This window comes from Corvus kubaryi, unplaced genomic scaffold (assembly GCF_017639235.1).
Source record: "Corvus kubaryi isolate FWS band 111438036 unplaced genomic scaffold, C.kubaryi_AGA036_p1.0 37385, whole genome shotgun sequence".
Classification (NCBI taxonomy): Eukaryota; Metazoa; Chordata; class Aves; order Passeriformes; family Corvidae; genus Corvus; species Corvus kubaryi.
The window spans coordinates 4,847,679-4,868,047 of NW_024581127.1; the positions used below are offsets into that span (position 1 = coordinate 4,847,679).

At 38.2% G+C, this 20,369-nt stretch overlaps 1 protein-coding gene across 4 annotated transcripts in view; it reads right to left on the reverse strand.

Moving 5' to 3' along the window:
- The window catches only part of UBE2W (ubiquitin conjugating enzyme E2 W), a 36,864-nt gene extending 17,072 nt beyond the window's left edge, over positions 1-19,792 (reverse strand). Inside the window, exons 1-2 of one of the 4 annotated variants that reach the window (XM_042036513.1) lie at positions 19,735-19,792; positions 1,440-1,531 (exon numbers count right to left, since the gene is read on the reverse strand). In XM_042036513.1, the coding sequence (XP_041892447.1) occupies positions 1,440-1,531; positions 19,735-19,749 (107 nt within the window). In that variant the 5' untranslated portion in view covers positions 19,750-19,792. Of the gene's footprint in view, positions 1-1,439; positions 1,532-4,379; positions 4,416-19,260; positions 19,297-19,483; positions 19,580-19,734 lie in introns of those variants that run through there. The other 3 variants (XM_042036514.1, XM_042036512.1, XM_042036511.1) reach the window with 3 other exon arrangements.
- Between the last annotated feature and the right edge of the window lie 577 nt (positions 19,793-20,369).

Consider the following 20,369-nt stretch of genomic DNA (forward strand, 5'->3'; position numbering starts at 1 on the left):
AGCCTTCTCAAATTTCTAATCCTTGTATATTTAAAATAAAAGATTGCTCAACATTTTAAATGACCCAGTTACATCATGGGATCCAACTATTTTATTCAACATCTTTAAAACCCAAGCAAGTATTGCTACACAAATTTTTAATGCAACCAGTTCAAACTGTGAATTTGATTAATGATCTCAAAACATGCTACGTGACACCAAAAACCCTCAAAGAGAAAAAAGTATCTTTTTACTTGTGACAGGAAGCTTCTAAAACAATGACAATTTCAAAGTCTAGCATGACAGTAAATAGGAAGTTTTTCTATGCAAGGTATTGAGTGGTATAAAAATTGTACAGGGCAGAAATTATAATGGGCTAGTAATCTGGAAACAGAGGTATCCTTTTCCATCTGCTCTAAACTTTGATTTAACAGTTTTTGTTGAAATAAGCGAATACTACTTGCAATATTAAATTAACCCATTTTTGCAGAAAACTGGAAATTGCTATTTCAATTTTAGTCATATTCATCTGCATGAAGTATCACAAAGGCCAGCATCATTTAAAAAGCAGTGAGTGTTTAACTCTGTATATATGAGGCTCAGAAAATCCTCACGTAACATGGTCTGAGTGCCACCACTCAAAATGCAGATGTGAAAATATCAGAATTCAGCTCCATGTTTAAGCTGTGTAATGAGTATTTTGAACCAAACCACTACATCCATCAACCAATAACATAGCCCAGAACAGACAGCCTGAGGTCATACTCTCATCGATGTTTACATGTGCTAAATTTTTAACATTTCTCTAAAATTAAATTAAGAAAATTATGAGACAAAAATGTCAACACAGTCTGAATCTTTTGAATTTCAGTCAATTAAAAAATAGATTAATACCAAGAACAGCCCCTGTCCATTTCAACACATAGAATATTTTATCATGTTTCACTTCCTGTTTTATGAATCACAGAAAAAGCCAAGGCAGGGAAAGAAATGCCAACATGTGTACCTGGACAACTTTGCTTTTTAAGAAGGTTTCTCCACTTGCTTTAGAGAAAGATAATGGAAATTAACAGCTATGACATATATTCTATTCAAATATCACAGAACCCTAAAACAGCTACTCCATTATTTCAATAAATCTAGAAGGGTGTCAGAGGTTAGTAGGTATGAAAGTCTGTTAAATTATTTTATTCTAAAACATGCAGAAGCTTTTACCAACTGACAGTTTGTTAGATAGTAAAATGCCTAATAAAAATTTAATAAATTCACTATCCTGCTGCTGAAAGTGTCCAACACATTACTGCAATATGCTCATTAAGCAGAACAATGTTTCATTGCCTGGACTAAAAGCCAAAATTCGCAATGTTACTTGAAGTAAGTGGTGGAAGTGTGAAGGTGATGCCTTCTTGTTACTTAGTCTTTTCAGCATGATAGCAGAAATAAATAATATATGTACTTACTGTGTAATTGAATTTTGTACACTCTTTTCATCTAGAGTCATTCCTGGAGGTGGATCATTTTGAAATGCCAATAGTTCTTTTTGTAATCGTTTCTATAAAGAAATTGTATGGAATATTTGAAATACTAAATAAAGTTCAACAATAAACATGCACACTTAAGTACATTTCATCAATTTTTGAAAGCTAAAAGGAGTTTTATCTGACAATTTAAAAACAAAGTGAAATTGAAAGGTGAAAGAAAATGATGACTCCCCTCCTAAAAATTTAACTGAAAAGACACAGGCAAAATAAATTACAGGCTTTAAACTTACTTTTTGGGTAAAATGCAATGGCACTTACATTTGCAACACTGCAAAGGGAAGAGCTGTTGCATTACAAGCTACATGGAGGCATAAATGATTTTGTCACATTACAAAGATACCTATGAGAGCTCTAGCCCTAGCAGCAAACATTTCATATTTACACAACAGCATCATATTTACAATTATATCTACAAGACTTTAACAGCACAACTTCCTCCTCTTAGTAATCTAAGACATTTCCATTTGGCATCTGTGCAAGTCTTTGCCTTGTTCTAAGTCATCCCAGAGGACAGAACAGAAAACTAAAACAAGACTACGTGGATTGCACAACACAAACTAAAAACTTTACACTAACTGCATCTTAGAACCTACAGAGTCATAGCACTTATTAAAGTGTTATCCCAGCAGCTCAGGTAATTCTTGCCTATTTTGACAGAGATCAACTGGTAACTGCAACCAGCTGTTTATATAAGACCTACCAGAACTGTTTCTTACAATCTATCGGGCAAGGGAAATGCAACCTCTGTGAAGTGCTGTCATTGGCACTGCTCTCAGAGTCTATTTCCTCCATATAAACAGTTACACAATACGTTTTGTCATTTCCAAGCCATCTAGATGACAAAAAGTTCAAGGCTTTCTCATTTCTACTGTCCTTCTTCCTGCCAACAATTTTAAGGTTTACCAGCTACAAGTTCACTTCAACCACAATACTGGTCAAAATGATCTTATACTCCAAAGGAATAAAAATATATGGTTTGGGGATTTAGTATTTCATTTCCATTTAATATCCATTTTTTTAAAATACTGGTTTACCACACACTCGTAACTGTTTTCCAATGCTTAGTAGAACTTTAAAAAAATCCCCAAGGAAAAATAAAGTGTTGATTTGTCAACACAGGAATGATTCAGTATCTCATCAAATATCTTTGAAATCAAACAACAATAAATTTGACCACTCAACTCAAAGAAAAGGCCCTTATAATTCACAGTTTACATTCTGAAAATAGTGAAATAACTTTCTGTCTCTATCAAGTAGCCCTGAAAACTTCCTTGGGCTTCTATATTCAAAGTCCCTACCTTGCACCGAGATATAATATAAACAAACTGAAAACCCAATTTTAGCATTTTCATAAGCTATATACATTGCTCACGCATTGAAAAATAGGTTAGAATCCTAGTGTTCACCTTTTTCTTTCTGCCCAGATTAAGAAAACACCAACAGTATTTCCAACACCACTATTATGAATTAGAATGCAAAGGAGAAAAGTTACAAAACCATTTTATAAATCCTTAATTTGAATGACAGAGATGTTTTGAAGTCAATTCTCTTTCTGGCACTCTCCCAGACCACCACCAAATAAACATCAATGGCAATCAACCTGCGTATGCTTTGTCATGTAGAGTAATATTTCAAAAGTTCAGAGATGAGAACCTTATATGACAGTGGAAATTCAAATTCCCCTGAAGAAGAGATTTGGAAACATTGGTTAAAAAATAGCAAAGAACATATGTATAAAAGAACAGCAAATAATTCAGTAGATCCATTTACTTATACATGTAGACCAACTATACAACTTTGTCTTTATAAAAAGGAGCCTAAAACCCATTTTAGAAGTTAATTACAATCAGCAACATTAAGCTATCAGTGTCTGTAATTTGAAGAGAGAAAATTTTGTCTGTTCTGTGTCCTAAAAAAAAATTTCAAATTACCAACACTTAAAATATTATCTAATTTCAAGTTTGCACCTTTGGCCCTTTCTCCAGGAACCATCTTTTCAGTCTAACACAGACTCAGTCATTCTTTTATCCATCTCACTAGTGCAAAAATATCCTCTGTTTCACAAGTTTTTGGTTCTCACATACTATGTTTATGGTCCTTTCTAAAAAAAAAAAAGCCAGTACCAAAAGGAAAAAAAAATAAAATGTATACTTGAACAACAGAGTACCACTCAACAGAGTACCACCACAACAGTGCTCTGTTCCTCTGATCCTAAAACATTTGCTGACACTGGCATGAGGGCCTGTCCATTCAGCATAAATAACACATACAGGCAACATACTACTTCTCATCATTTGCAATTCAAAACAAAATTCAAAAAATGTATCCCAGAGAAATAGCAGGAGGTAATATTTACACTTTGGGTCAAAAGTGTCACATCAAACAAATCATATTTTTCAAGACAAAAAAGAAGTTATTACTTCCCTGTTAGCCAATTCAAACAAGTACCAACATAAGCCAGGAAACGAAAGCCAAAAAAGGTATAACCCCTCCCACCAATAAAAAATCCTGGACAACTGAAAAAAACTGATGAGGAGAAGGCTACAGTACTCAACAGCTTTTTTTTTTGCCTCAGTCTTCAACAGCAACCTCTCTTCCCACACCACTTAAGTGGATGGACAGCAGGAGGGAACGAAGTCCCTCCCACTGTAAGTAAAGGTCAGGTTCATGACCACTTGAGGAACTTGAATATAAAGAAGTCTCTGGGACCCAATGAGCTGCATTCCAGAGTCCTGAGGGGAATTGGTGGATTTAGTTGCCAAGCCACTCTTCATGTTTGAAAAGTCATGGCAGTCAGGTGAAGTCCCAGCTGACTGGAAAAAGGGTAAAAAGGAGGACGCTGAGACCTGTCAGCCTTACCTCTGTGCCTGGGAAGTCCATGGGACACATCCTCCAAGAAGCTGTACCAAGGCACATGCAGGACAGAGAAGTGATTCAGGACAGCCATCACAGCTTCACCAAGGACAAGTCCTGCCTGACCAACCTAGTGACCTTCTACAATGGAGTGACTACATCAGTGGACAAGGGAAGGGCTACAGATGTCATTTATCTGGACTTCTGGTAAGTCTTTGGCTTGGTCCCCCACATCATCCTTCACTCTAAGTCGGAGAGAGACGGATTCAATGGGTGGACTGTTCAGTGGATAAAGAATTGGTTGGACAGTCACATCCAGGGGGGTTGGAATGAGATGATCTTTTCAAATCCAAACCATTCTATAATCAGTTCCATCTGACCTCTATTTGCAGCTCTCAGTGGAAATATCAATAATAATAAAAAAAAAATCTATGCCATTCCCTTATAAAGCTGAAAAGAGCATGTTCAGTAGAAAATGAATGTGTTATCTATTAAGTTACAGAAAGTCAATAACCCAGAAAAGTAAGACTGTAACACTGTCAGTGTTATAATGAAAATAATTTACAGCAAATAAATGTATCACATTGAAATAAGGGAATCCACAAAAAACCCTGACTGTGATTATCTAGTAAGCATAGGGAACCCCAGCGCAATTCTGATTAATGGTAAGTTCCTAGACACAGCTCCACACTGGAAGGCATGCAGAGGTGAAGAAACACACACTTCTTCTGGATTTGTTCTTGATTCAGAGCACTGTCCCAAACAAAACCAAGTTTCAGCAAAAGGCATTATTTCCTTCTGCCTTACTGTAACCACTCTAATCCTATGTCTGCCTAAAGAACCTGTATTACATCATCTCCGTTATACTACACCTTGACAGATTTTATGTATCTCAGCTGCCTCCCAAATAAAGAGGCTCTCACCCTAGAACTGCAGACAATCAGGACAGAACAACTGCTATTAGAAATGGCAGCGAACGTCTTCATTTTTCTTAGCTCCAGCTATACTGACTATCTGGATAATTTGCCTTGATATTTAAGAACAAAAGAAGAATCTTGTAATAAATTCCTGGATTTCGCCACGCCTCAATGACAGGAATTCTGAAAGTGTTAAACAGTTCAAGTGGAAAAAATGCTTCTAAAGATTTTTTAAGTATTAGTCTTGCCACTACAGATAGAAGTAAGGCAGTCTATACATGAAGATAGTTACTTCTATTGGATTAACTAACACACATTTAAGATATGGTTTAAGTCCATTATTTGTTGGGGTTTTTTTCTCCCAGCTGGAATAATAAAACATACTCTGTATTTCAAAACATTCTACTATTCCATTAACCACACCATATAAGTTAATTGATCCTAATCTGACGAACATAGCTGGGTATCTTTAACAGGCTTTCACCAGACATTTTCAGAATTTGGGGTTTTTGTATCAAACATCAACTCAATTATTTCTGTACAGAATAACAAAGAGCTGCCTACAGACCTTTTCCAGAACATGAGAGTACTCAACAACAACTGGAACAAAACTGTAGATGGCACAAATAGCCTACTAACCAGAATTCATTCAAACAGCAAAAAAACCATTTTAAGAGAGAGACTAAGTAATATTTAGAAAATAATCTTTAAATCAACTTCTCTGGTCAATGCATCAGTGTTTCATTACCCACGGTATAAACTGTTTCTTTTGTATCTTATTGACATACCTTATGTTCCAATTTGTACCTATTGCCCTTTGTCTTCCCATGGTGGCTCTGTTTTCCCTTGATATCGTTCTATTATGTTGTTGTAGGCATCAGCAAGACCTCTCATTTGCCTTCTCTTCTTATAGCTGCAGAAACCCAGTCTCCTTGGAAGTCACGCAGTTGAGCCCCAGCCATCCTGCCTGTCATCTGCTGGATGCACCCCAGTACCCCAATGTCTGTCCTGTACTGCGGCTCCCTAAACACAGCACTCCAGATGTGGTCAAGTACCAGAGGGAGGGGAAGAACCACTTTCCTCCAGCTGCTGGCTCCACACTTGCACAGACAATGCAATATGTAGCTAGAGAGATTCAGAAAACTTGAAGATACTTTCCACAGATATTATGAAGGACTATTTTTTTCTTCCTCTCTTTCATACAATAATTTGTCTCCAGTTGTGTCTCATTAATACAGAAACTGGATTATCAGAAGACTGATCTAGTTTAAAAAAAAAGTTCTTAAACAAAGCCCTTAAAGACTAGATTCATATAGTTTAATTAGGAAGCCGAGTTCCTCGTTACCTCAGTAATACAGAAAATATCTAAAGTTTAAATTTAAAAACTTGAAATTAATTTCTCTTCAGTGTTGAATAGGATTTGCTGACCAAAAAGGATACAAAGGACATAAATTTTCTTACAGTAACACAGTCTAAACACACATTCTTAGCTTCAAGATTTGAATGTACTTTAAAAAAAATGTGACTCTGGTATATCAAGTCCATACACAATAGCTACAAAAGGCACACTGCAACTGCACGTTCCTCAAATTGAACATTTGAAAAGGAACGGTTTCAGCAGTGGAAAAGCCTTTCTTATATTTGACAGAATTATTGTTTTTGTTTTCATAAACATTCTAGAAAATTAGCAACAATACACATAGCAGGACAAAATATAACAGAGTAACACTTTTCAGACAATTTTAACTCTCATTTGTAGAATGTTACAAATTTAGGACTTAAAGATACCTCTCCATCTTCCAAACATAAGGAAGTTATGTTAAAAGCCTTTACCATTTTTTCACATCACTTTATCTCTTGCTTCTATAACTGGAAGAGTTTTCTTTACAGTAAGAGATCTAGGTGGATTGAATAAATTATTGTCAACTTACTTCTCTTAGGCTTCATGAACACAAAAGAGTTCTTTAATTTATTTCAACTTGCATCTCACCTTTCCCAATCTCAACCAAACACTTTCAAGGCAATGCAGACTGCCCTCAAAATACCCTTCGGCAGGTTCACTCTGACAGAACCAAACACCCCTTCTCAGTCGGACACCCAGTCTAAACAGCCAACTACAACTTTGATAACTTGTGGTCTTTATAGTTTCAGAAAAAATAGAGTCCACATGATTGATACCACATTTTTCTTGTGTGCTTATTCAAATGTCATACTAAAATATGTGGAAAAATTTTGCACAGTCAAAATACAGCTACTGCTCCTCTTTCACAACAGCTACAGCCCAGTAAGAGCAGGAAATCATGTTAATTGAATGTGATTTCTTTTCCTAAATCATCTGGCTAATTGTCTCTGCTAATTGTCTAATGTGTGCTATAGGTATCAGACACTATTTGGTCCAGTGATTTCCAAAAGTCAACCTTTCACATGATAGTAGAAAAACAAAAATAATATTTATCATCTGGAAACTCACTCAAAAGAATTGTCAAAAATCTCAGATTCAGTTGCTTAAACACTTTAAAAAAGCAATCCAACCTACATAGCTAAATTTTAGTGACTGACGTAATATCCAGTGTCCACAAGATATTGAACCTGCCCTTTTTGTTTGGCATGATTTGTCATCAATTCAAGTATTTGTGTCACCTATTCTTTGCTTTGCTTTCCTTTCCTGTTTACAGGCTCATCCCTTCTCTCATCTTTCTAATGATTTATAAAAACATCTTTTAATGCTTTTCAAATATACCGATTTAAAACAATGAATCGTGAGTAGATTTCACTCGTATATGCTTGTCCCTTTAACAGTAATTACTTAGTTTCATTTTTCTGTCCTGTACAAAGCCTCCTCAATCTTTATGTCACTGAACAGGTCCTCATGTTGCCATATTGACTTTTACTATTACTCTTGTTGTTTTCCATATTGAGACAACTTGATACCATATATTAGTATTTTTTTTTTCTAAAAACCAGTAGCCCTTCAACACTCCAGCTATATTAAGACATGCATAACTTAAGTCAATACCACAACTGATTTTTGGCTTTTTCCTTACCATGGATCAGGAATACCATTTTTTAATCACACAGTCAAGTTGCTTTCAGCCCCTCAACCAGCTCCTTCAAGTCAACATACAAGCTAGTGCAGCTATTCATGCCTAGAATAACCCCCAAATGGATGTTTTCCACACATGATACGCTCCTGGGAGCTGTGCTTACTTTACTGTCCTTCTCATAAGACACTCTTTTCAATGCTTCTGCTAATCCATCAAAAGATTTCATATAGAAGCACCTTTCCTGCTTGTCCACTTTCTATTGAAAGGGACTGAAAGAAAACATGCTGCAAACTTATAGGGGAATACATGAGGGATGCACAGGCAATCTAACTTTGATCTTTTCCTTATTTTTGAGAGAGAATCTTATGCTTAAACATTTTTTAATACAACTTTATAAAGCAAACCAGAACTAAGATGTATCAAATTGATAAAAACATTCACTATCTAGAGGGAAACAGAACAGCAGAGTAAGACTATCAGAAACCCAAGACTGGTTAACAGCACAATCTTTCAACTAAAGGAATAATCACCTGCAAAAGGCAAAGAGAAGTGATGTAACCAGTAGCTTATAGAAGTATTTTCAAAAAGGTGGAAGTCTATCCTGAAACAAAGATTACTTATTCACCTATCTCAACAGGAAAGAGTGAATCAGGGATGAAATCAAGGAACACAGCTTAACACTGATCCAAGCATCACTTTCAAAAGAAGTTTATTCAAGTACTTGAGACATGACTGACATAGCAATGGTTTGTATTCTGTTGTTATTTCTGTCAAACAGGATTTGTGCAACTCCTTCAATTATCCTCCACAGATTTTCTAGGGTATCAAACTTTTAAGACTTCTTAAAGCATATGGAAAAAAGAACAGAAAATTAACTGGTGCCAGTGGAGTAAAATTCCTGACAGCTCCCCAGACAGCTCACAACCACCTCAATCATTTCTATCCTGACAGACAGCACTCACTGTCTGTCATGGTTCCAGTTAAATATATGTCTGAAGTCAATGGCTTCTAGCAAAAATACACACTCTTCTTTCTCCAAACTGGCACACATCTTACTTGGTCACCTCTGGAACTGGGGAGCTAACATCTCAAATGCCACAGCTGAATTCTCACTTGTGTTGATTCCTGGTGAATCACATAAAGAAGCAGGCAGGGCAAAAGCATGTAAAAGGTGCAACATGTGAAAAGGGAGAGAAGGCAGCAATATGGTACAGGAGTTTAGAGGTTTTCAGTTAGAGTATTTCAGAATCAACCCAAGAAACAGGTAGTTTGGTCACTGTGTACCACTGAGCTGGATGTTATAGCACATAAATGCTTATTAACAGATACAAAATTATTTCACTGGTCATGTCCCTGTTAGTTACCTCAAATGCCAATAACCTATATTCCTAAAGCATATATGGCATCTTCACCATCACATTGCCAGGGATCTTTTTTCTGATTCTACCACAAACAAGGGACACCCATGGACAGAGAGGACAACAGACTTTAACCACAATCCCTCACAGTGAAGTAATGCAAAGGTATTTCCCTTACCCACCATGGAAACTTACCTAGCTCTTGTAGGCATGTGAAAATTACCTTTCTCAATACCTTTCAAAAGGAGTATCACAGTATCAGGAGTCTATTTTCAGTTCTAAGCCCATTGTCAGAACTCTTCCAACAGCTTTGCCCCTCCCTTGGTAAAGTGGAGCACAGAGAGTTAAAGTTTAACAGAGCTATGGGCAAACAAAAATCCATGTACAGTCAAGTTAGGGGGGTCACTACCTAGTACTACTTACGTACATAGAGCTGAGAGCACCTAGGCCAACCAGTGAGTGTTGCTTCAGGTAATGTCTTAATCTTCATAACTGGAGCAGGCAAAGCATAGATACAGTGGTGTACTGGCTCTGTTGATTAGCAGTAAAATATTAACACCTTAACCCAATCAAGTTTGAATGTGTGCCCATACTCCTGGCTTATTATCTCCTATGAGTTGAAATTACAAACTCTGAAAAGGTAAATGATAAAAAGAAAATTAAATTGCAATTCTTGAATACTTCACTTTTTGGTGTTTCAAGAAATGCAGCATGAAATGTGCAATGTCTTCAATCAGCAATATCTTAAAAGAGTAAACTAAATGATGAGCTGTCATAGTCAAATACTTTACCTACAAACAACAGTGATTTTCCTTTTTACAGAGAAATAAAGTAAGAAGGAGAAAAGCTGAGTTGATTAAACCCAAAGCAGATTCTGCAAAAGACATGATATATTAAGGGAAGTGATAAGAATTTGGTAGCAAACAGGTAGGGAAAAAGCAAAAATATCAGACAGGCAGAAACCTACAAGCAGAGCAAAAAGTGGAAAATGGGCCAACAGCTTCCTTTCACTTCTGTTGGAGGATATGTTCCATTGCCACACCTTATTTCACCATTAAAACAAGATGTGATGGGCAATATAACTGAAATGTGGTGGCCTTTTCACCTGGATTGGTAGAAACTCAACTAGCCATGTCCAATAAGGCAGTATCATTATGATACGAAGAAACAAAGACAGAACACAACTTCACAGACTAGGAAGCATGCAGGACCAAAACATCTGCCCTTGAATTGTGCTACAAACCTTCTATTCCTATGCATTCACATTCCCTTCTCTTTGTTGCAAGAAACTACAAATGTAAGAAAGGAATAGTCTTCCAAGGCTAAGCCTTCCTGGACACTGTAAACTCAAATCTTAATCTGACTCAGAGATCAAAGAGGAAGAAAATTAACTCATAAATAGTTAGAAGTTAAACATTAATCCCACAGGGGCTCCACTCTTCTATTTTATATTGGTAAAGCTGCTGCACCCTAAGGAGAACTAACATTTCTTCCATAACTACCAAAACTCTCTTCTACATCCAAAAACACCAAAACACTGCCAGTAATACGATAAAGTCCTGGCAAAGAATTTACATTTTGCTTATGAACCACAGCCTGCCACCTCCTCCCCCATTCAAGTTATAAAACGTTTCACAAAAAACATCCTTTCTGTTTTGGAGAAGTTTCTACATGCAGGAGACAGTCACTGTACAGAGACAAATAGCAATCTTGTCCCAGAACAGGAGCTGATAACAGGCTGTAATGACAGTGTTGTATAACACCACCATGTTGATTCATAAGCAAAGCTGTTGCTTGACTGCTAGTACAAGCTACTAGCCTGAGAGCATAAGACCACTAACAACTCTGTTTTCAGTATTTCGGTTTCTTCCATTCACAGGTTTCTTACTGAAAAGTGCCTCAAATACAGAATATGAAGTTCTAAACACTGGATAGATAGTTATGCTTTTCAAACTAAACTACTCTACAGAAAAAAAACCCCACCCAACATATTTTAAGCAGTTTAAGTATTCCTGGAACTCACTGCACATTACTCTCTAATTAGAAACCTAACTGAAAATATCAAAAAGCTCTCAAACAGAAGAGAAACAACATCAAGATTAACAATGGTGACATTTAAGAAAAAATAACCCGCTACACTCCATCTCTCTACTTTAGAAATCTAGAGAATGACAGTTCCTACAAATAAAAACCCCTTTATATCCCAGTCAACCAGGTCATTCAAGGAAGTCCCTGAAGATTATATCCCATAATTCAGGTGAAATAATTTGCTCCAGACTCTCAAACACACAACCCAGATACTTGATTATCACAATCCTGCATGAATTTTTCCTCTCAAAGTTCTTCTAGTAAGCTTTAATCAAGGCCCAGAGGAGGAAAGATAGATAATTGTCTGGATGTGGTCAATTAAAGCTTCAGCAAGACGCATAACAAAACAGCTCCACAAAATCCTCTGTCCATTAAAAAGTAATACTGGGATTTTAGCTCAAAGAATTGTTTTTCAGTTTTATCTATTTTTGGCTGAATAGCATGTTTTCAATCTATTCTGAGAATGCAGAAGCAGATTAGTCTCCTCCTCATTTCTAATAAAACATGTTAACATCTGGCGACCCAGTTCTAATGTTATTTCCTCAGACCAATCCAGACTTCAAGATCTGAATGTCAGGCATTTAGCACACTTCTCTCGTTTTAAAGGAACCAAATGGCAGTGCATGAATCTTTTATTGAGCTACTTAAAATAAGTTTCCACCACTCATTTTTTGTTATTCAGAGCATTTAAAATTTTCAGAAATCCAGTTATGGATTGAGGGTGGCGGGAGGAAGGATTGTTGATTTCTCAGTTTGATAACAGAATATTATCTTCATATACTCCAAGATATTCTAAAATATTTGACTGAAAGATCAAAGCAACAGTCCTCTTTAAAAGGAAATAATATGCTTGACTTAAACTCACTAAGAGACAAGATCAACCTGAAATCATAACTACAGTATAATTAAAGATAAATCACAATAACTATACACACACAAAGGAAACATTCTGTACTTCACAGTCTGAAAAGCTTTTTGCCAGATAATCAAATTTTTTACAATGAACCTGTCATTTGAAAGCAAATTAAGTGGAATCCACTAATACAGAATAAGATGAAACTGACAGTGAGTCATCTGCTTTGTAAATGGAGTCTTGAAACGTACCTACGCCCAGCACAAGCCTCACACAGTAATAAAAGTCAACCACAGATAATTTTATCTTTTAAGGAAAAGAGTCTGGCACTACTTGAACCGCATCAGTTAAAGAAATTAATTTAAGACAATAGTGAAGGCTGGCACAATGAGGGCAACCATATGTTTACCAGGAATTTCTCATCCTTATAAAAACATTCCAAAGGTTGGTAACCAAGATAAAGTGTTGTATTCTGACAAAAAGCGTTGTGGAGAGAAAGAAGGTAAAATGTTTGAAGTAGCAAACAGTAACAAGATTTAAATACTCATCCAATCCATATTCCTAAATATGAAAAGGGGAGAGTTTCTAACTTAAGAAGGGGCAAGGAAACTGAATGGATTTAGGTTTCTTATTACGGGCCATCAGTTCCTAGTGAAGAAGAAATAAATACATCAGCGTGAACAAGCAGCATCAAATTCTGTGAAGCATTTTATTCCAGCAGGCTTTCAGGGACAGTATTTGCTATGCTCTAGTAAACTATTATCACAATTTATTGACATATATACAGATTTTCTTCTTGAGGCTGATTAAGCCGTATTTTTAATTAAGCTGAATTAAAAAAGATGACAAACAGCTTTCCATTTGTAATCATCCAAGGAGAAACAATTATTTTCTAGTACTGTGTATGAAAGGATGAATAGCTAGCATCCTCAATGAGATCATTAATTAGCAAAAATGAGGTGTCTCACAATTCCTGACTTACCACCACTAACTTCTATCCTTTCTTTACTAATACATTAATATTGTTCTTAGGAAGGCAAATTATAAGGTTCCCTGTTCCCTCCCTTCTTTCCCTGCCATCCCTGATTGATATCTATTTTACATGGCAGTAATTGAGGTCACCTGAGGAAAAACAAGCAAACAAAAAAAAAAAAACCAAACTGCAAAGGCTTGCACAGATTCCAGAATACATTTTTGAACAAAGCAAACTAAAAAAAACCCCAAACAACTGCAAAGGCTCGAACAGATTCCAGAATACCTTTTGAAAGCCCTCTACTATCAAAAGCAGGCAGAAGACATGTTACCTGACCTTCATCAATCACAAAAGGTTGCTTACTGGCTCTTTTTATTTAAAACATTTAACTGACTTATTTTCATTTGCTTTTAATAAATGAAGTAGTAATAGGCTCCAGCAAACAGATAATACCATCTCTTCCTCCCTTCAAAAGACAAACTATACATCCAGCTGACAGTCCTGTCACAGTCTTTCACTACTTCAAAGCCATGCAAGATGCACAAAATTTTTGGCTCCAAGTACTGAGCAAAAGACCTTCGTCATCCTCTTCCCCTCTGCCCTAGTGGAAATTTTAGCCTGTAATCTGCTTGAAAGCTCATCTCTCAGCTGTAAACCAAGGCTGTGTGAGAGACATGATCTAATGATCTGAAGGCATTTATATTTGTTGCACACAGCCATAACTACGTGTAAGTTCAATGGGAATAGTGCCTTCTCTCTTTCACATTAATAGGGATAATTTAATCTCAACCTCTGGGTGCAGCCGCCAGTGTGGCCTACACCTGTATAATACATAGTGAGGATCCTTTAGTCTAAAAGTCTTAGCTCAGTAGAATTGGAGCAAACAATTAAAGAAAGTACCTGATCACCGAGTTTCACACATTGTTTGAGCTAAGCTGCTTTAGCTTATTAATTACAAACTCAGAGAGCCTTCCAAGGGAGCAGCTTAACAAGACAACATTCCCTGGCTCTTACAAATGCATTGTGTTCTATTTTTCTCCTCTCAGAACTTGAATAGCTAGGCCTAAACACAAGATACTATAAAACTGAGCAAAAAATAAGGGCAATGAACTAGAATAACTCTTCTTTACAACAAATACCTGCCTATTTTATTTTCCTGATTGAAATCATACACATATTGGTGAGATACCAATGTTCAATGTGACAGGTTGAAAGCGTCCATAGTTTTTTACATTTAAGCTGCATAGTTGGTCTGTTTGTAAGGACAAGCTGCTGATAATGCTCAGGGACACTGGTTTCAATAAGCTTTTCTACTGCTGCTTTCTTTCTCAGAAGTGAATTCTTCCATCCTAGCTATAAAATTCTGCAGCTGCTGCACAGCCAAGTATTTCCCAAAATTTTATTTACACAGGCAGATACACAAACAAGCAAATGAGACTCCTTAGGGCCTAAAGCAATAACTACTATTTTATTTATCTTTACTGAATAAAGACTATAAATTTTAAACTTCAGTTGATATTCAAGTAAAAACTTTATTTAAAAACTCCCAAGATTAAATTAACTCATCTTGATAAAATTACTAAAAATTTTGTATTTATCTTATTTTACTGTAGCATGGCTATATGCCAAAGCTAATATAGCAAACATCAGTACAGACTGATTACCAATGGTTAAGTAAGGGACTAACAATCTCTTAGCGGACAGAAGAAACGATTTTTACTCTCTACTCATCCTGGTTTCAATTATGGTACTTGCATTTCTCAGTTTAAATAATTATTAAAATTTTCATCTTCAATAGTATTTCACCAATGGAACTACTAAATACTTCATGTTGTTATTAACTACCAATAATTTCATTATGTTTATATCCCAGAATTGGTTATATGGCTACAGTACCCACTCATTTTCTTTTTTTTCCTCTTTGAAACAACACAAATAACATCCCGTACTGTGACATTTAACACTACAGAACCAATGTGCATTACCATCCAAGTTCCAATTGATTGAAAGCTTTCCTCACTTAAGGTTGGAGTTTTGGCTTTTTTTGGAATGCACAATAAAAATAGTTTAATACTTTTTCCTGGGCAAAGCTTTTAAATAAGAAAAACTTATTGCCAAATCATTAAATAAAAACACTGCCAGTACTGAGCAAAGATTGAGCAATGAGTAATTGTTCTGAGAACAGCTGCAAACAGAACTTTCACTAACACTAGAAGCACAGGTAAAGAATAAAAGGAAGTGTAACCAAGAGCGCATGTATTTTTTCTGGAGATTTCAGCAGCCTGTAAATATTTTCTTCATCCCCTACCGCACTGGCTGAAAATACTGGGGTGAAACTTGTGGGAAGTTTTCTTATTGCTACTAGCTTGCATACTGTGATACAAGTTTCCTTGGGATCTCAAACTGGACATGAATTCTGCATTGTCATCTCACACAGTTATTTTATTAAACAGCTGCTTAGATACACATTTTGAAAAAAAAAATCCTATTGATGGAACAAGATTTTTCAAGTAGCACTTTATGTTGGTGTGTGCATGTAATTTGATGGTGGCCCACCACAGCAGGTTTCAATGGGTAACACAGAAGCACAGTGAAAGCTAACATTCTACACTCTTTACTAAAGTTGTTTGTCATTAATTACATTAGCTCTGCATTCAGTCAGATTTAAATACCTACACGTACAAGTCTTATGTGCCCAACTTCACAGAATATGTGAGAAGTTAGCCTGATGACAAAAAAACCTAAAACCATTTCTCTAAATGTTTTCACAATCTCACAAATAAATCCAGAGTTTGTAGCAACCTGACATTAAAACTAAAAGGAGGTGAAAGGTAAATCATAGTAATTAAGATGTCAATATTATCAATAAAGTCAATCTTTCAAGTTTATGATGCAAATAGTTCATATCTGCACATTGAGGGAAAAGCTTTAATTATTTAACACTTTGAACAGCAATGACATATTTTCTGTATATTTTCAACTGAACTTCCTTGGCTCTATTTTCTACCTGCTCTTCTATTCATAATGTAAGTCCTGTGTTTCCACCTGTTCTGAGAACAACTGTTTACTGTTTCTTTAGCATTTGCCTTTAAAAGCTTCAGATTACTAAAGATGCTATATCAAAATTTTCTAGAGCAAATCCATTCTACTCCCTTGTTTGACATTACTTACACCTTTTCAGAATATTTCTGTGTTATTTTTCCAGGAGAAAGTTGCACAAGCTTGGGCTTTTTCTGGGAAAATTCTTGAAAATAAGTGCTCTTTCTTTAAAGGCTTGTCTGGGGGTCTGTTAGCTTTTTTTTAAAAAAAATATTATTTGCCTAAAGTTATGCAAACTGGGTTTAAACCAGTCCAGCAGTGGCAAATTAGTAACAACATTGTTGTTAAAAAACAAAACACAAGATCACATCAACACTGGCTTCTATCATTGTAGAAAAAGAGGGTTACAGAAAACTACCATTAAAGACTCTCCACACATACAAAAATCACAGTAAGTTTAACGATATACACGAAGACTCAAAGTCACAAGTTTTACAAGTTACTGTGCATCCACTCAACTGCAGTAACTACTCAGGTCAATGCTCAGAGCCATTAGCAAAAAGAGGCAATTTGCTACACGTTCCTAAACTTCCACAGTAGACTGACTAAGAACAGGTTAATCAGAGAACTCTCATAACTTAATCAGAGACTTTTCAGTAGACCTGTAAAAATAAAAAGTAATTAACCTAGGGCATCATATACTGTTGTATAAAATTACAGCAGTTCAAGAAGTAACTAGAACTTACTTTGTGCACCAATGTATCTTTTTTATCAATAATATAAATAATATTGTCATAATAGTAGAGTGTCAGACCACTGGTATAGTCAGAAATGACAATGAGTTGCATAAACATTTCAGGTAAACACTGGGTATTTAAAAACACTAAACTTAATCAGAAAAAGGACATCTCTTTTTTGTGTCAGGCAACTTAGATACTAGAAGATAGCACTAATTATAATAAATTAAATCATTCTGAACCAAAAAAACCACTTAAAATTATATATACCAGTTTCCTTTGTAAAACTTTTTTTCACACTGAACACATAAATGTTAATTGATAGAAGAATTCAGAGCCTTGAAATCTTGCTCATCTGGGAGCATGTCTATGATGAACTTAATTTTACTGTTCACTTACTACATTTTCATTTAAGCTTCCTGTTTACAACTCCTTTCCAATATGCTAAACTACATTATTAAATTAGTAGTTTACTAAACATAGAAAAGAGTAATTAGAGCATTTTGCAATTAGGAACATATAGACAAAAAAACCTTCATAAATGTCCTTGAATCTCTTATCAAAAGACAACAGAACATCATGGAAGAAAACAAAAAGCATCATCTTACAGCTGGTGTTTCTAAAATGAAAGCAATTACACCATTAGAGTTACCATGGCTGTAATTTCAGGAAGTGAGTACTACCCTCCACACATCTCACATTTAGGCAACATTTGTCATTCATGTATCCTTAACAACCTCACTTAATATGTAACCATTTTTTCCCCTTTACAGAGGGAGCAACAGGAATTAGGGTGAGGCATGCTGTAGAAGGTCATTTACTAGGCCAGAGAGAGCAACACAGCACAGCTTTACCAAGTCCCTTTACAGATTGCCTCCTTCCCGGTTCACAGCTGTCATTTCCCTGCTTTTCACACAGTTTTATGAAAGATACTTCTTAATAAATTATGGCCTCTATTTTGCAGTTGAGCTTGTAGAAGTCTGCACATTAGAAGAAAAGCACTGAAAAACCACATCTGCCAGATAGAGCGAATAAAACCAAGGCAGATCAGACTACCTGCCTAAGATACTGCTAAAGAAGAACATTCTGTACAGTATGTTCAACTTCTTGATCTCGTTTCATTCCAGTAACTCTGAAAGACATACCATGGGTGGGGGGGTATACTTCTAAACTTCAGGAGAATAATTTTTATCCCATAAAGTTCAATGCTTTGACATTTTAACTCTTTTTGGCTATACTAAATCCGGGTTATTAGGGCAATTAGACAAATTTCATTCATTTTGTACACTCTTTCTGTGCTGTTCTACTAGTAGTGACAAAAAACGTAAGCTATACTGGACCAAAATGAGAGAAGAGAGGAGATCTAGATGATCCTAATATAAAAACAAAGTGGAAAACTACAAATATCCAAGGAAAAGCGGAGAACTTGCTGGTTAAATAAGAAAAGACAGGGGCCACTGCCACAAAAGCTAGAGATCTTTTCTCCTGCCCCAGTCATAATAAAGCACCACCCACTCAGCAGCACACAGTGAAAGTGATCCATTCTACCAGAGCAATTTCTGCAGCCCCTATTTAAGAACCGCTTCGGAGTCGGTATGAATGAATAATTCAGCTGGAAATACCTGTCAGGCAGCATGATGTTCCGCGCTACTGTACCCACAGCAACCCCATCCGGCCCAGAAAGCCAGACGTTACCTGTCCACAGGGCTGATACCACACCGCAGCCTCATTTTACGGAGAGAAAGAGAACCCCACGGGCAACACGCAGCCTGCCCCAGCCCCCCGTGCGGGGGAATTACAGAACCGTAACCCCAGAAACTCGGAGCTGCTGGTCACGGTCCCCACGATGCCACCGGGAGGGTCTCCCTGATCGCTCACCCCGCACGGTGTGCCACACATTCCCTGCGGCCCCCTCAAGTCCCGGGGGGGCAGGGATCTCTTCGCCCTTCCCTCGCCTGCCCAGGGAGCAGCGGCATCGCTGCCAGACGCCTCCCTGAGGCGCCTCTTCCCCGCGCCCCGGGCCCGGTGCCTCCCCCCGCACCCGCCCCGCCCGCCGCCGTCAGAGTCCCGGCCTCGCCTCTCACACCCCTGCGGGTCTCACCTCCATCGCGGCGCCGGATCAGCCCTTCCCTGCCGCCACCTGCCCTCCCCGGCCCCGCTACCCGGAGCTCGACGCCCTCAACCTCTGCCCGGGCGGTTCCTCCCTCTGCGCCGCTCTTCGCACCGCACCGCACGGCACGCGCCGCGCGCACGTGCACACACGCACGCGCCCGGCGGAACGGCTCCTCCCGGCTCCCCCTGCCGCCGCCCGGCCCCAGCGCTGCCGCGAGGACTCCGCCGCAGACGCCTCACCTGCATCGACGCCATGATGGATCCGCCTCCTCCCCCCTCCCCTCTGCGCCGCCGCCGGGACGGCCCCGCCCCGCGCGCTCCCCTGTCACGTGCCCGCGCCCGCCCGTTGAGCGGCCGCGCGTGCGCGGGGCGGGCGGGCCGGAGGAGGTCACGTGCCCGCGCCGCCCTTGCCGGCCGCCAGGGAGGCTCCGGCTGCGCCGGCCGTGCCCTGCTCGCCCTGCTCGCCCTGCGGCCGGGGAGGGAGCGGCGCGATGTCCGTCACCGCCAGCCGCGGGGGCGGGAAGGGGTTGACCCCGGCCGGCTTCTGTGTGTGAAGGTTTTTAGAGTTGCACTGCGCGTTCCTCCGGGCTCCCCTCACGCCTGGTGTGCCCCGGCGGGAGGGTCATGGAATGACAGAACCATAGAATGTTAAGGAGTGGGCAGGGACCTTGAAGATCATCTAGATCCAACACCCCCGCCAGACGCAGGGGCACCTCCCACCAGACCAGGCTGCTCAGACCCCATTCCAACCTGGCTTTGATCACTGCCAGGGATAGGGCATCCGGAAACCTCGCTGGGCAGCCTCTTCAGTGCCTCACCAGCCTCACAGTAAAGAATTTCTTCCTGGTATCTAACCCAAATCTCTCCCCTTTCAG